Below are 14,527 nucleotides of genomic sequence, written 5' to 3'. Positions count from 1 at the left end.
CGGAGTGGCCCAGACCTGATGGCTTCCCTTCACGTTCCTTCAGAGCAACCTTCCTGAGTGCCTACTGTGTGCAGGCACTGCACCCCCTGGGGGCACACAGAATCTTGCCCTCCTGGAGCTTACATTCTAGGGCCAAAGCGGACCGCAACAAGGCGCTCATACAGGGCACATCCTACGGGAGAGCAAGGAGGCTGGGCACAGGGCGCTCTCTGAGCAGGGGAAGGGCCTCTGTAAAGACCGGCCATTTGGGCAGAGGCCAAAATGACTGCACTAAGGGGAAGTTGTGTGGACATGGGGGCTGGGGGTTCCCGGCAGAGGGAAGAGCGGAGTCAGAGGCCCTGAAACAGGGGTGTGTTAGAAGGCAGTGCGGCTGGAGCACGCAAGCAGCGGGAGGGGTGGTGATGAGGTCAGAGGGGTGGACGGGGTCTCCACGCCTGGCCAAGAGTGTGGATTTACTCTCGGTGTCACGGGAAGGCAGAGGAGAGTTGACAGCAGAGGGGCGAGACTCCCTGATTTTTCTTGTTAAAGGATGGGCCCAACTGGTGTTGGAGGCGAGACTGAAGGGGCGGGGAGGAGGCAGGGAGGCCACAGGGAGGCTGTTGCGGGGGTCCGGGGTGAGATCCTGGAGCTGGCTTGGGAAGGTCGTTGTGGAAGCCGTGAGATGTGGATGGATTCAGGACATTTTTTGAAGGTGGGGATTCTGGGAAGTGAGAGAAAGGAGAGGGGGGTCCAGGAGCAACTTGGGGTATATATATATATATATTTCTGAAGAGCGGGATGTGGTGTTCAGAAACTCAGCCCTCCTCCGGGGTCCTTGGCTCTGGGGGCACCACCATTAGACTGGGGGCTGCTCTGGCTGTTTCAGCCTCCCCTCAGCCCCCAGGTTGGGCCCTTGCCTCCAGGTGAGAGAAAACTCCCGTGCATCCCCCCTACCTTCTCGCTACACACACACACACACACACACACACACACGGGGAAAAGGGGTGATTAAGCATCAGCTCCAGGACAGTGGGTGGGGCCCAGGCCTAGTGTGAGGGGCTTAAAAAGGGGTGGAGAGGCCTCAGGGTGGGCTTGTCTGTATTCTCTTGGAGGTGCCGCCAGGGTCAGGGGCCTGGGCCAAAAGGCCCTGCTTCTCCCTCCCCCTCCTTAACTGGGTCCCCTCTGGGGCTTAGTCTCTGGCCTGTCCTCCCAAGGGAGCATGAGATGTGAGACTGGATGTGCCCTGGATGGTAGGGGCAGGGGTGGAGCGGCCTGCTTTGGTTGCAGCTACCTGAGAAGAACAAGCTGTGGTTGCTTCCTGGTCAGCCAGTCTCTCCACGGCTCACGTGGGGACCAAGCTCAGCTGGTGACACCAAGCTCAACAAGGGCTGTGCACTGTCCTGCGGACCTCGACCCTGTCCCTGAGGAGCACACCGGGAGGGGTCACTGATCTGGGTCACTGATCCGGGTCACTGATTCAGGCTCCTGCACCCCAACCCCCTCTCCATATCCAGGTTATGACTCCCAAAGGGGCCTCCCCCCCAGGAGATCTGGATGGGTGAGAGCCTGGATCTCCTGCTTCCAGAACCCCTCAACCCTCCAGAAGGCAGCGTGGAGGTGGACATGCCAGGTTTGAATCCAAGCTCTGCCACTTGCCTGCTCTGTGACCTTGGGTAAGTCACTCATTCTCTCTCGGACTCAGTGTCCTTGTCTAGAAAATGAAGATAGTGATCCAGTTATCCCTCGCTATTAGGTTCATGTGAGGATTAATATCAGGGCTGCATATGCAGGTCCTTCCCTCTTACTTTCAGAGAATTTGAGAAACGGCAAAATGCCAAGAGTCCAGAGGGCAAGCTGGCAGCTCCTGGCTACTGCTAAGGGCTCCCACAAGGCAGAAAGGGAAACAGAGGCAATGAGGACTGGGAAGGAGGCTGCTGAGAGGAAAGCACAACAATAGATGAGCAGAACAGCAGGTTTTATTCCGGGGGTCCTGATCCCAGACACCCTCATCCCATCCCATCCTCATCTCTCTGCTTATTCCAAGCCTGGGGTCCACTGGGACAGGAGCTGGAGTCAGAAGGAAGGATGTGGCCATGGGCCGTGGCTGCTCTGTGAGTGGGGAGAGAAGGGAGGATGAGGCCAGGGCTGGAACTGGAGCAGCAAAGAGAAGAGAGAGTGGGGGTCTGCGAGGACCAGGCCCCGGTTCCCCTGCCTTCCCCACCCTGACCCTCTGACTCCGAGTGCTTGGCACTGGGGGCCACACACCTGGCACTGCTGAGCACCCCCCACCACTGCCTCGGAGGGGCAGACAGGTCTGTGTGCCCTTTCCCATCCGCCCCCCTCACCTGCCCCAGCCTTGAGATGGAGGCCACCTTACTCCCAGAAAAGAGGCTGGCACTGCCCAGCCGGACCCACCTGTGTGGGCCCTCAGTGCTGGTCCAGGATGAGGGGCACCCGGGCGCTGTCCACTTGCGGGGGCAGCCGCTCGCCTGTGCGCACATTGAACATGGGCAGGGTAGAGAGTGGCCGGGGCACCTCTCGGCTAGCTGCCATCTGTCGCAGCTCCTCTGTATTCCCGCGGATGGTGCAATGGTGGACCATCTGGATGCTGGGGGCACAGGGCCAGCAGAATCATCAGCTCTGGGCGTCAGCACCCACTTTGGGGTCCAGCCTGGCACTATCTCTGAGCCACCCTGCAGTCTTCCCCACCTACAATGTGTGGGGAGACACACACGGGATGGGTGGGGGAGGACAAACAGGAAGTTCTATGGTGGCAGCTTAGTGTCCAGTGACTGAGGCATGGGGTCTGGGTGCAGACATCCTGGATTCAAAGCTATGTGTCCTTTGCAAGTTGCTTAACCACTCCGTGCTTCAGTTTCCTCAACTGTAAAATGGGGATAATAATAGAACCTACTTCCTAGGATTGTTATGGAGATTAATGAGAAAATGCAGGCTGGGTGTTTAGAAAAGTGCTTGGCACGTGGTAAGAGTTCCTGAGATACTAAGACATGAATCGATACCTACAGTGGTATTTATTACCAGAAGCCAGTGTTTGCTGGGCTCTATATTGTTTTTTATATTCTGATGATCCCCTGTGTCCCCTCTAGCAATCAGTTCCCTCTTCTAATACTCTCTCCCAGCACTGAACATCCCTCCCCTCCCCATCATCCCCATCTTAGTCTGGCAAACCTACCTCCTCCACCTTTTCCTAGCTTTTGCCCAAGTTCTTTCCTGCTGGGCTTTGACTGCCTATATTTTGGACCCTCAGACCTGGGCTCCACTCCCTCTGTAACTTGACCCCCTCCCACCCTGCCCCAGGCTGTCCCCAGCATTGCTTAGCTCCAGACACTGAGTCGTGCTTCCTGTCTGTGTTTCGGACCAAGGCTCCCTGAGGCTGGAATGAGGCCCCACCCTCACCGGGCTGGAAGCCCCAGCAGCGCCCAAAGGACTGACTACCACACCCTTTAGTAAGTCCTACTTGAGCTCTAGCTCCAGTTTCCCCTAAGAAGGCTGAGCCTCGTTCTCATCTGACATTCTCATGGGCTTGCTTTCTGCTGTCCAGGAGCAACTTTAGTTCATTTTGAGAAGTAGGGTAGCATAGTGGTTAAGCATGAGAGCATGCTTTGGGTCTGAGTGTGAGTTCCACTGCTTACTGGCTGTGTTACCCTGTGTAAGTTACTTAACCTCTCTGTGTCACCATTTCCTCTACTGTAATGCAGTTGTTGTATGAATTAAGTGAGTTGATGCAGAAGAAACATTTACGTCTACTGGTCAGCAGGGAGCAAAAGATAACTATTATTGTGGGGAGACTTCTATTGCTATTATTATCGTTGGTGTTGTTTTATTATAGTAGGCCCACTGATAAACTTGGCCTCCAGTGGAAGGATGTTTCCGAGCCCTTTTACATGAACCCACCCATATTTGTGGGCTCAGCCTGGAGACCTTTTCCCAGACTACCTGGTTGCTGGGTCAGACAAACAACAGGGACTTTTCAGTACAGACAATAAGAACTGGTTTTCTTAAAGGGGTGGGGGCCCCAGGCAGGGTGGAAGCAATCCTACTTACTGCTGGATTACTGATCAAATCCGGGAGGGGGAAATGATCCCCACCCATGCCCCTGTCTCAAGTAGTGGACACAGACTCCAGCTAGAGCCTGAGAGATCAGACTACAGAAAAGATTTTCTAGCTTCCTACTGAATGTGCCACCCTCCTCCCCAGGGGAGTAGGACCAAGTACTTTCTGGCCAGTAGGAGGAGGTGGAGTCACCCTCTTAAGGCTAGGGGAGGGTCAAGATGAGCTATTGAGTCTGGAATTTGGCAAGCAGAGTTGTCCAAAACACAAGTTTCCATTCGCAGGCAAGGGGAGGCTGAGAGGGGAAGGGAGCAGGAAGCGTGTGGCAGTGGAGGCAGCGGGGCAGGTAATGATCCCTCGGGTGGGGGAGGCCTTAGTTGATGGGCCTCCTCCCCACTCCCAGCCCCACATCTGGGTCTCATTACTCTAGTAACACACACAGGTGGAAAAATGTTCTGGGGACATTTTTCCAGAGCAGGAGCAGAAGTCAGACCCGCGGTGCCCTCCTCCGCGGTCCTTCCACATCAGCACTTGGGCAGAAAAACCAACTGGCAGGCATTCTCACACACACACACACACACACACACACACACACACACACGCACACACAGCCCCTTGAGCCCCGATTCTGGCACACAGATCACAGGAGAGGGTCGTTGGGCTAGAGGATGTTCTGACCAATAAAATCTGACGTAGGTGAAAAACACGCAGCGGAATCACCATTTTGGATAATTTGAAAAATGAACCTGAACAAGCAGGAAGAAAAAAAAATAGGATTTTGTAGAAATAAATCAACACAAAATCCAAACCAACAAGGGCTAATATCGCACACACACAGGGTAAAATTGGTTATTGACTCGAAATTGATGGAGGAAGCATAGTTTCCTGACACCAGCAGAACTAGAAAGTTGACCCAGGAAAGGCAGACCTGGTGGAAGTAACTGGCCAGAAGAGAATACCCGCAGTGGCAGGAGACAACACTCATCAAATTTGGCACAGGCCCCCAAATTGAGGAATAAAATCCTCCTTGTAAAATTTGCATAGAAAATCACTGATCCCAGTGGGGGAAAATTCTACCAAATAAAAATGAAAGCAGAAAAAAAAAGCAAATCTTTTTCATTGCTTTGTACAAAAAGTTGATCAAGGAATTAAATCGACTTAGATAGATCAAGGACTTACATTTATGTTCACTCTGGAACACTTATTCCCCATAAAAATTCAAAAATGTTGGTATAATTCTGATTCTAAAAATGTTTGTATTGTTTAACCCAATGGATTTATATGGTGGAGTCAAAATGGTGGATTTAAGCCACCCTAAAATCAGCTGGCGAGAACATACACACCACGTGGGCCCACCTGCTTGGCTCACTCAGCCACAGCCCTTCTTCCCAGGCTCCCTGGCATGTCAGATGCCCACACTACCTGGCATCTCCCGTCTGCCCCACCCAGGGGGGAACAATGGGGCCACTGTGACCCTCACAAGATTCTGGTGGCCTCACAATGTTCCCCTGAGGTCACCACAGGGATAACCTTACCACCCCCTGCACCTGAGGCACAACTCTGCTGAGGCCAGTGTGGGTGACCATCCTTAGCCCTCCTTCTGGCCACCCAGGGCAAGGCTCCGGCCAGAGCCGTACAAGGAAGCCTCTGAGGGAACCAGGAACTGGGACGCACCTCCCCCACCGAGCGAGGCTTCCAGCCACCGTCCTGGAGGTGCTCGCACCCAGTTCCCTTCACCCACCCCAGCAAGAGATGCAGAAGGACACTTCGCTGCCACCCCCATCTGGGCCCTTGGCCTCATACACTGCCCTGGGTGCAGTCCAGCAGGCCAGCACGTCCGGACTCCCGAGCAAAAGAGGGACTGGGTGCCACGCCTCCTCCAAAGCCTACCGGAAGCCCAGCATATCCAAGGTGATCCTGGGGGTCATGGCGAACAAGGGGGCGCGCAACCGCGTGTCCCTGGCTACCCTGAGGAAGGCCGTTGCCACCAGTGGCTACAACATGACCCGAAGCGCCTGGCGCTTCAAGCGAGCGTTCAAGGGGCTGGTGGACAAGGGCGTGCTCAAGCAGGTGACAGGCAACGGGGCCACAGGCTCCATCTTAATGGGCAAGAAGCATGCCTCCAAGTTCAAGCTCAAGGCAAAGAGACGGCAACAGCAGCAGCAGCGGCAGTCTGGGCAGCGGCAGTCTGGGCAGCGCCGGCCTGGGCAGCGCCGGCCTGGGCAGCGCCGGTTGCCCATGGGCTCCAAGCAGGGACACAAGAGGCTCGCCAAGGGGGTTCGCAGGGCGGCCAAATGCTGCCGCAGTTAACTAGGCAGGCTAGGCAAGCAGGGAGGGGTGCCAGGCCCGCCACAGGCTCAGTGCAGTGGGAATAAAAGGAGCCTAACTTATTTCACACCTGCCTCCTGGAATCTCTGGGGTTCAAGGGAGAGGGAGAGAAAGAGGTCTGGGGGCACAGAGGAAAGGTAAGGCCATGGGTGGGGAAAACCTGGGCAAAATAAGAGTGAGACAGATTTGGGAAGGGCTGGAGGAATTGAAAGCATCCAGATATTAGCTGGTCCAACCGCATCATCTTGCAGGTGAAGAAACTGAGGCCAGACAGAGTCACAGTAATTGTGTGGCAGAAAGCAGCCTGGAACCCAAGTGTCTGACTCACAGCGAATCGCGGTTGCGTGTGTGCGTGTGTGTGTGTGCACGCGCGCGTGCACATGCACGCACTGGAAGCCTTTTAAGTTGCTTTTTAAAGTTGCTTCTCAAACCCTTTCTCCCAGGGTGGCAGCAGATCCCTGAAGCCTAGCTAGGTTCCCTCTCCTGTCCCACTTTAGATTCCTCCATGGAGACCAGAAAATGAGAAAGCCAAGCCAGGATAGGTTGGGCCCAGCGCCCAGCCAGCCAAGGGCTGGAGCTCACAGGCCAAGGGCGGCTCCATCACCCCAGAGTGTTTTGGTTTGTCTGTTGCTCATGGAGGTCGGAGGGTCCAGCTTGATAGTCTAGTCCCACCCAGCCCCCAGATTTCCCCTACTCACTCAGAGGTGGCCAGGTCTCTCTTCAAACTGTGGAAAAACAAGGGAGGGGATTAGCTATTATCCACAACCCCTCCTGGTGCCAGGCCAGGCAAGGGGCCCTTCCTCCTTTCCTGGCTGAGGACTCTGCTCCCTGAGGGATCTGGGTCCCCACGCGGCACAAGTGCCACAAGGAATCCCACAATGTGAGCACCAGCCCCAGCGCCCTCCCTGCCCTCGGCCCCCACACTCACCGTCCCTCCCGCCGGCAGCACATAACATAGGCCAGCAGCAGGGTGAGCAGTAGGGCCACCAGCAGGGGCACCAGGAGGGTGACCAGTGCGTCAGTCAGGAATTCTCGGGCTGTGGCCTCGGTGGGTGGGCAGAAGAACGGGTCGTGCTCCAGGATCCCATCACCCGGAGTGGGTACCTCGTCTGCAGGCTCTGGCACTGACTTGTCCACCTGCTCAGAGAGCCCAAGGCTGACCCAGGAGTGGATGGCTAGACACAGAGAACCTCAGGGCGCAGGGCAGGAGTTCTGGGGCCACCCTGCTCCATGCAACTGCAGGGATTCCTCCTGCCTGGCGTCCCCCAGCTCATGTGACCGAGCAGGACAAGCACTGGTCTAGGTGCCAGGAAAGAAATCCTAGGAGAGGCAGGACCATACAACGGTTAAAGCACAGCTCTCAAGTCTGACTGCCTGGGTTTGAATCCTGTTTCAGACAAGTGCTATGCTGCAATGACTTACCTCTAGGTGCCTCGGTTTTCCCATCTGTAAAGTCGGGGTGCTAATAGTGTTACCTGTCTCCTGGGTGGTTGTGAGGCTAAAACATGCTGATTGCATAGTGCATTGCCCATGGCAAGTGCTCAAGAATGTTGATTACCAGTTCCTGCCTGTGCTGTCAGTCAAGTCACAGGAAGGGTTCCTAGCCCTGGGAATAAGATCTCTAGGGACCCTAGACACCTCACTCAGCTCAATATCCCAAAGAGCAGTAGTGAGCATCTTTGGTTTATAACATGGGGGTGAGAGCTATCTGTCCCTTATTTTAGGCCAATTTGCTAAGTGACACCTTAGAGGAAAATAGAGCTGTCACACAGAGGCCCTAGGTGGAGAAAGGAGTTTGAAACCATCCTGTGGGAGTGATTGTTCTAGCTGTTCAGTTGGGCACAGCTGGGGCTCCAGGAGCTGGTGATCCCTTGTCTGGATTATGGGCTCTGTTGCCCTCTTGTGGGAGAAGGTAGAACATGTGTGTGTGCGCACACGCGCACGTAGATAATTGAAGAAACAGGGAAATGGGATGGGATGGGGATGGAGGAGACCATGATGGGGGCCATGCCCCGCCCCTACCCCTAGAACCAGGGTCCCTCCTCACCAACGACACATTGCACCAGTCAACTCGGAAGTGAGGTGCCAAGGTGTCATAGCAGGACAGCAGTGGGGGCTGGCCCTGGGCACAGCGAGCTTGGCTGTCGGGGGATGCCACCATCTTCAGGCAGGTGGAGAAGGGTGAGGCAGAGCCCACCTTGATGTATACCCTGGGCCCAGATAGAAACCACTATCAGAAAATTGGGGGTATCACTGGGCACTGGAGATTTGAGGGTTACGGCCACCCTGAGATCTGGGGTTATGGTGAGAGTACACAGAGCACCCCAGTCTTCTGGGGGCCTTGGCCCCCAGGAATGTCCTTTGATGGATGGATCTATCATGTCCTTATGGGCACCAGAAAGTGCAGAGTTCAGGGTAACTAGGGTTTGGGCCCAGGAAGGGCAAGAGGGAGATGAGGGGGTGGCCAGAAGGAAGTGGACAGTGATGTGATGCTGGGAGGTAAAGATGAGCATGGTGAACGTGCAAGTGGTAAAGCCCCACTTGGAAGTTAGGGAGACCCATGTTCTATGCCCACCACCTAGACAAAAGGCAAGCTGCCCCCTCCTCCAGGAAGCCCTCCTGGGCTGCATGCCTACCCTTCCTTGCGGCCCTCGATAGGAAGGGGGACTCGGCCCCCACGGTCCAAGGCAGAGGTGATGTTGAGCAGCTGGAGTTCCCCTGGCTCCCAGAGCCCCCCCAAGGCTGTGAGGAAACGGCCGGCAGGTGTCGAGGGCAGCACCTCCTCTACATCATGGCTGCGCACCAGGAACTCAGCCTGGTATGGTAGCAGGGGGCCTGGGAGGGCCGGGTGGGCACCTTAGGCCGCACCCAGCCCCCAGCCCTGCGTGGATCCTTCCTAAGCTTCCCCCCATCCAAGCTGGTCCCCGTATCCCCTCAGCTCCCTTCCTTCCTCCCTAATACCCCCTATATCACAGGCCTCAAACGCCCTTCCTCCACACCCACAGCCTCAATTACTCGCCCAAGGCTCCACCGTCTATCAGCAGAGCAGCCGAGAATACAACTCCAGAGTCTTCCCAGGGGGTCCTGCTCCCCACTACTCACTTCTATACCCGCCTTCCAGGGGAGATCCCCCAAGACTGGCATTGGTGGGGTAGGGGTGGGGCGGGGCTGGCAGTACCTTCTGGGTCTCCAATCAACAGCACCAGCCTCTGCCGGGTGGTGTCAAAGCTGTCCCGATTGTAGGCTGTGACCTGGAGGATGGGGTAGAGGGCTGAGAGGTGAGGTTAGGAGAGAACCGTGGTGCGGCTGGGCCTGGCGGGAGAAGACTGAGATAGCGCACCAAATTAGAGACATGTGAGTCATGTAAATGAGTGAACACCGGGTCCCTGTTGCATGCAACACAGCCCACTGGGGCCCCTACTGGTACCTCGATGACCTGGCGTCCGCGATCTGCTGGGGTGGCGGTGCCGTAGAGAAAGCCAGGTTGGTGGGGGCTGCGCTGGGCATAGCGGAGCCACCTGGGCAGGTCTGGGTGTCCCTGGAGGTGGGCGTGGTAGGTGATAGGGACGGTGGCTGGGACAGCTGGTGGAAGGGAGGAGAGGGGATTGGAGACACAACAGGAGCCTTCACCAGCCCTGGGCCAGGCGCCCCCAGCCCACCCCAGTGCCCCTCAGGCCCCTCTCACCGACGACGAGCTCAGGAAGGTGCAGGAAGTTTTCGCGGTCCAGGGTGTGTACAAAGACGCGGCCCACAAGCGGGTGCAGGGTGGTCTGATGGACCTCGGTGCCCCCCAGCCCTGCCAGGAGACCTATGGGGACCCACGACCCCCAAACACACGGCCCAGCCTCAGTCCTGGCCAGGGAATAAGGTCCCCTTTTCCACCCAGCCCATAGTGGCCCTGAGGGAGTGGAGAAATGTGTAAGAGGAGACAGATGGATTTGCTGGCTCCCAGGAAGGGGGGGTGGGGCCCTGTCTGTGCCACACACTTTAATCAGCGACAAGACCCAGACCTTAGTTTGGTTTGGATTCATGGAAGCCCCTCACTCCTCATTTTAGACCTCCATTGAGGGTCACGATGGGCAGGGACTGATGTCTGGCTGTAAGGGGTGTGGGGTGTGTGAGTGTGTGTGTGTGTTAAGAGCACTTGGAAAAGAACCCCAAGCTGACTGTGGTAGGCTGGAGGGGGTAGGAGGGAGGGAGAGGTAAGGACCCCTTGGAGCATGCAGGTGGCCATTCTGGGGCCCCCAGACACCTCCCCTAATATACAGGGGGGATAGGGCTCACACTAGAGGCCACTAGGAGCTGAGCAAAGGGGAGCCTGAGCCCAGAGCCTCAGGGAGAGGACCTGCCCCAGTGACCCTCACACTCTCTCAGGGCCAAATTTAGCCTGGACCCAGAAAGAAGCCAGCCCATTAAAGGGCCCATGGTGCTCTGGGCCTGTGCAATTAGGCCCAGCCTAGCCTAGGACACCTCGCCCCTCAGAGTTCCCAGCCAGCCCCCCATATCCCAGCTCCCAGCCCCGGTTCCCTAGAGCCCCATTGGCTGTGGAATTTATACCCCAAAGTCCCTCTGGCCCCTGCCTCACCCCGACCCCCAATCCCTTCCCCTGAGGAACTTCTCACCCCCTCAATCTGGGCCTCTCCCCTGAAGAAGACCCCAACTTACCCACAAGGAGAGAAATCCAGATTAGCACTTCTGCCATGGCTGCCCCAGCCTGGCCCTGCCTGTGAGTGACAGAGACAGGAGCAGGGAGGAGGGAGGAGGGAGGAGGGAGGAGGGAGGGGGAGGGACGGGAAGATGTCCCAGAGCAGCTGGGCCCGGCTTCAGCCAGCGGGACCCTCCCCTTCCCCACCCAGAGCACACACTAAATCTAGGGTGGACACCCTCCTCACAGGATGAGGTCCCTCCAATCATCCCCTTCTTGGGGTCAGAGTATATTTTCTAAACACCAACCTGACTGCCTGAGGCCCCCCTTAAAACCCTAATGGCTTCCATTGCCCTGAGTTCCGCAGCGGCTGATGGCTTTCAGGCCCTGCCTGTACCTGGCCATCCTGTCTAGAATCCCCTCTCTTCCTCCTTACCCCCTCCCCCCACACACACACTACCCCAGGCTTCTGCCCTGCCTCCCTCTGCTGCCTCACAACCTGATAATCTCTCCTGAGTCTACACCCCTTTGCACGAGCTCTTCTCTCTGCCTGGAGCTCCCTTCGTGCCCTCATCCTGCCAGCAAACTTCTGCTCACCTTTCACGATGCAGCACAGGCATCTTCTCCTCTCTGAAGCCTTTCTGTCCTCCCTCCTGTGTGGCACAGCCAACCGCACAGGCTTGCGGGGTGGCCTGGGATCTTATGATCTTTGCATCCCTGGACCTGGCACAGGGCCTGGCAACTAGTAGGTGTCGGGAGCGAGGTGACAGCTTCATGAACAGCACATGAGGACACCCATTCACCCAGCCCTCTCCTCAGACTAGGCACCCCCAGCATGCCCCCCAGGTCCGGGAAGAGACAGAGCCTTGGACAGAACCAACCAGGTAGAGACAGGGAGTAAAGGAGGCCTACAGGCCTGGACATGAATCCCAACTTGACCCATTCACTGGAGAATATGGCCTTGAAAAAGTCATCTGCCCTCTCTAGGCTCTGTTTCCACAACTACAAAGTGGCAAGAACAGTGTTCTCCTCTTGGTGTCCTTGTGAGGCATCCACAAAATCATGAATTCAGCACATATTTACAGAGCACCTGCTATGTACCAGGCACTGAGGGGGCAGAGATGAGCAGCCCCTACTCAGGTGGAGCTCTCATGCCAGCAGGTGATGACGGCTACCCTCTGCCTGCTACTATGCTGAAGGTTTTACATAGATTTACATATAGTAACTCATCCCATCCCCATGGCAGTTCCATGAAGCAGGTATTATCTTTGTCCCCATTTTACAGATGAGAAAACTGAGGCATGAAGGGTGTATAACTTTCCTGAGGCCACACTATAGACAGCTGAATGCATGTAAAGACCTCAGCCCGGTGCCTGACTCAGTCCAGGATGCCGCCAATGTCCTTGCCGGTGGGGTACCACTTCCCCTTCCTTCCTGCATCTGCCAAAGGATCTCAGTCCAGGTGTGATGGAAGTGGTGTGCCCTTCTTTCCCTGGGCTTCCCATTCAGAACAAGCAGAGGGGCACTCTCCCCAGATGCCCTGAGAAGGAGGCAGGGGACTGTGGGTGCCAGCGTTCCAAAATCCTCAGTGTGAGCATTCTTCCTTGGCCTTGAGACATAGAGGGTTGCCACCTCACCCCCATAGGCGAATGTCCCAGGCAAGGACATCTGGGACGTGCCCTGAGTCAGCCTGAGGGGGAGGGTGTTGGCTTGCAGATTGGGGTGACCGGTGGGCATGTTACTCAGTCCTTGTCCCTTCCTGTCTCTCCCCACATGACCATCCCACCTGTCCTTGGATAGCCAGCAAATTCCAGAATGAGTGTCCACTTAGGCTCTCAGACAGGACAGGGTATGTCCCAGAGTTACCTTGGTACCTCTCTGCCTTCTCACAGATGGAGGGCAAGAGGAAGAAAGGAGGCAGAGGAAAGTCAGAGGGCTCTGGGCAAGCAGGCAGAGGTGCCAGAGCCTGGCTAGCTGCCCAGGCCTCAGCCCCTCATTGGCTCCATGTGATTCCCTCCCTCCCTGGCTGTTGCCTCTCCTGCTATTTTTAGAGCCACCCGATCACACCCTCAGCTGTCTTAAGGTGGCATTGCCCGAACCCAGTGCCACCAGGCCCACTGAGGCCAGCCTTTCTTACTGATCCTTCTCTCTCTCCCCAAAATCAAGGGAACCAGGGACTGGGCCAGGAGCCAGCTGGAAGTCCCTTGAAAGTCTCCTCTGCCCCACAGATGACCTCCCCACCTCAGAGCTGTCTGGATTGCAATCTGCTGCTATAACACTGAGTGCCTTCTGTTCCTTGAGGCTTAAGGGTGGTGGTGGTGGGGGGTGTCACAGGGTCTTTAAACCTATTATGGAAATTTTAAAATAAAACTAAAGTATATAGAATAATATAATGAGCCCTCATATATCAATCAGCCAGCTTCAACAATGATCAACTTATGGCCAATCTCATTTCATCTATAGCCCTCCCAGTTAACTTCCTCTGTCAATATTTCAGTGTGAATCTTTGAAAGATAATGACTTTTAAAAAATATAATCACAATTAAAATACCCAATGACATTATTTTACCATAAGGTTAATAATAATTCCTTAATATCAGATCTATAGTGCTCAAATTTCCAATTTCTCATAAATGTCTTATTTTTTTTTTTACAATGTATTTGTTTGAATCAGGATCCAAATAAGATGCACACATTGCAACTGATTGATGTCTCTTTGAAATCTCTTTAAATCTTTGGAGTCCCCCTCCAACTAACTCTCTCTCTCTCTCTGCCCTTAGGGTAACCAGGTCATTTGTCGTGTAATTTCCCAGTCTGGATTTTGCTGATTGCATCTCTACTGTGTTCTTTAAAATATTCCTCTGACCTCTGTACTTCTTATAAATTGTATTTCCTGGACATTGTTTTTTCTTGTAAATTGTAGTTGGATCGAGAGTCCTGATCAGGTGTATATTCCACTTTCTTTGGCAGGACCACTTCATAGGTGGTCATAGGAGCCCATCTTGAGCTCCTGATTTTGTCCTATCCAGCTGGAGCATCCATCTGGGTGAACTGGAGGGTCAGTTCTGCATCTGGGTTTTTCTCAGCCTTGTCTCCAAAAGCCCAGCCCAGGTTCCCATGCCTCTGCTTTACTCCTGCTACTCCAGCCCTGACCTCAGCTAGCTGATTCTCTGTCCCTGCTGCTTTGCCTTCCGCACCTGTCTCCCCAGCTTTCTGACCCATCTTGGCCCGTCAATGTCTCTGTTTAATCCCTTTGGTCCTTTGTCCCTGTCTCTCCCCATCTCAATGAATGTTTGCTGAATAAATGAATGACTGATTAATAATATATCATCTCCCCAACACTCTCATTCCACTTCCGTCCCTATGAACCTGTTTTTTGATCTCTGAGAGCCATATTTTCTTCATCTGCATCTAAAACGGAGGGTTAGATGTTGGCATGAGGGACAAAGGAAAGGGATTCTCGTCATTGTGATCTGACTGTCGCATCTGCCTCCCAGACTCCAC

General features: G+C 55.0%; 2 protein-coding genes across 3 annotated transcripts; one reads left to right on the top strand and one right to left on the bottom strand.

Moving 5' to 3' along the window:
• Positions 1-1,937: 1,937 nt before the first annotated feature.
• SGCA (sarcoglycan alpha) lies at positions 1,938-11,684 on the bottom strand. 2 transcript variants are annotated; one of them, XM_007176430.3, is made up of 11 exons: positions 11,621-11,684; positions 11,044-11,102; positions 10,064-10,186; positions 9,806-9,960; positions 9,557-9,629; positions 9,015-9,213; positions 8,426-8,588; positions 7,307-7,515; positions 7,077-7,103; positions 2,395-2,587; positions 1,938-2,130 (listed from the first exon to the last, which is right to left on the bottom strand). In XM_007176430.3, exons 1-10 carry the CDS (start codon positions 11,641-11,643, stop codon positions 2,407-2,409), a joined length of 1,212 nt encoding a protein of 403 aa, XP_007176492.3. In that variant the 5' UTR covers positions 11,644-11,684; the 3' UTR covers positions 1,938-2,130; positions 2,395-2,406. The 2 variants fall into 2 exon arrangements, with proteins under 2 accessions (XP_007176492.3, XP_007176491.3); XM_007176429.3 differs by having other exon boundaries at positions 1,938-2,088; positions 11,621-11,682.
• Positions 5,683-6,390, top strand: LOC103019209 (spermatid-specific linker histone H1-like protein). The gene has a single exon (XM_057536587.1). The coding sequence runs from the start codon at positions 5,803-5,805 to the stop codon at positions 6,358-6,360; it is 558 nt and encodes a 185-aa protein (XP_057392570.1). The 5' UTR covers positions 5,683-5,802; the 3' UTR covers positions 6,361-6,390.
• Positions 11,685-14,527: the final 2,843 nt, after the last annotated feature.

The sequence above is a fragment of the Balaenoptera acutorostrata genome, chromosome 20 (assembly GCF_949987535.1).
Source record: "Balaenoptera acutorostrata chromosome 20, mBalAcu1.1, whole genome shotgun sequence".
Classification (NCBI taxonomy): domain Eukaryota; kingdom Metazoa; phylum Chordata; class Mammalia; order Artiodactyla; family Balaenopteridae; genus Balaenoptera; species Balaenoptera acutorostrata.
The sequence above is the reverse complement of the archived record's forward strand: the minus strand, read 5'-3'. Positions and strand labels throughout refer to the sequence as shown.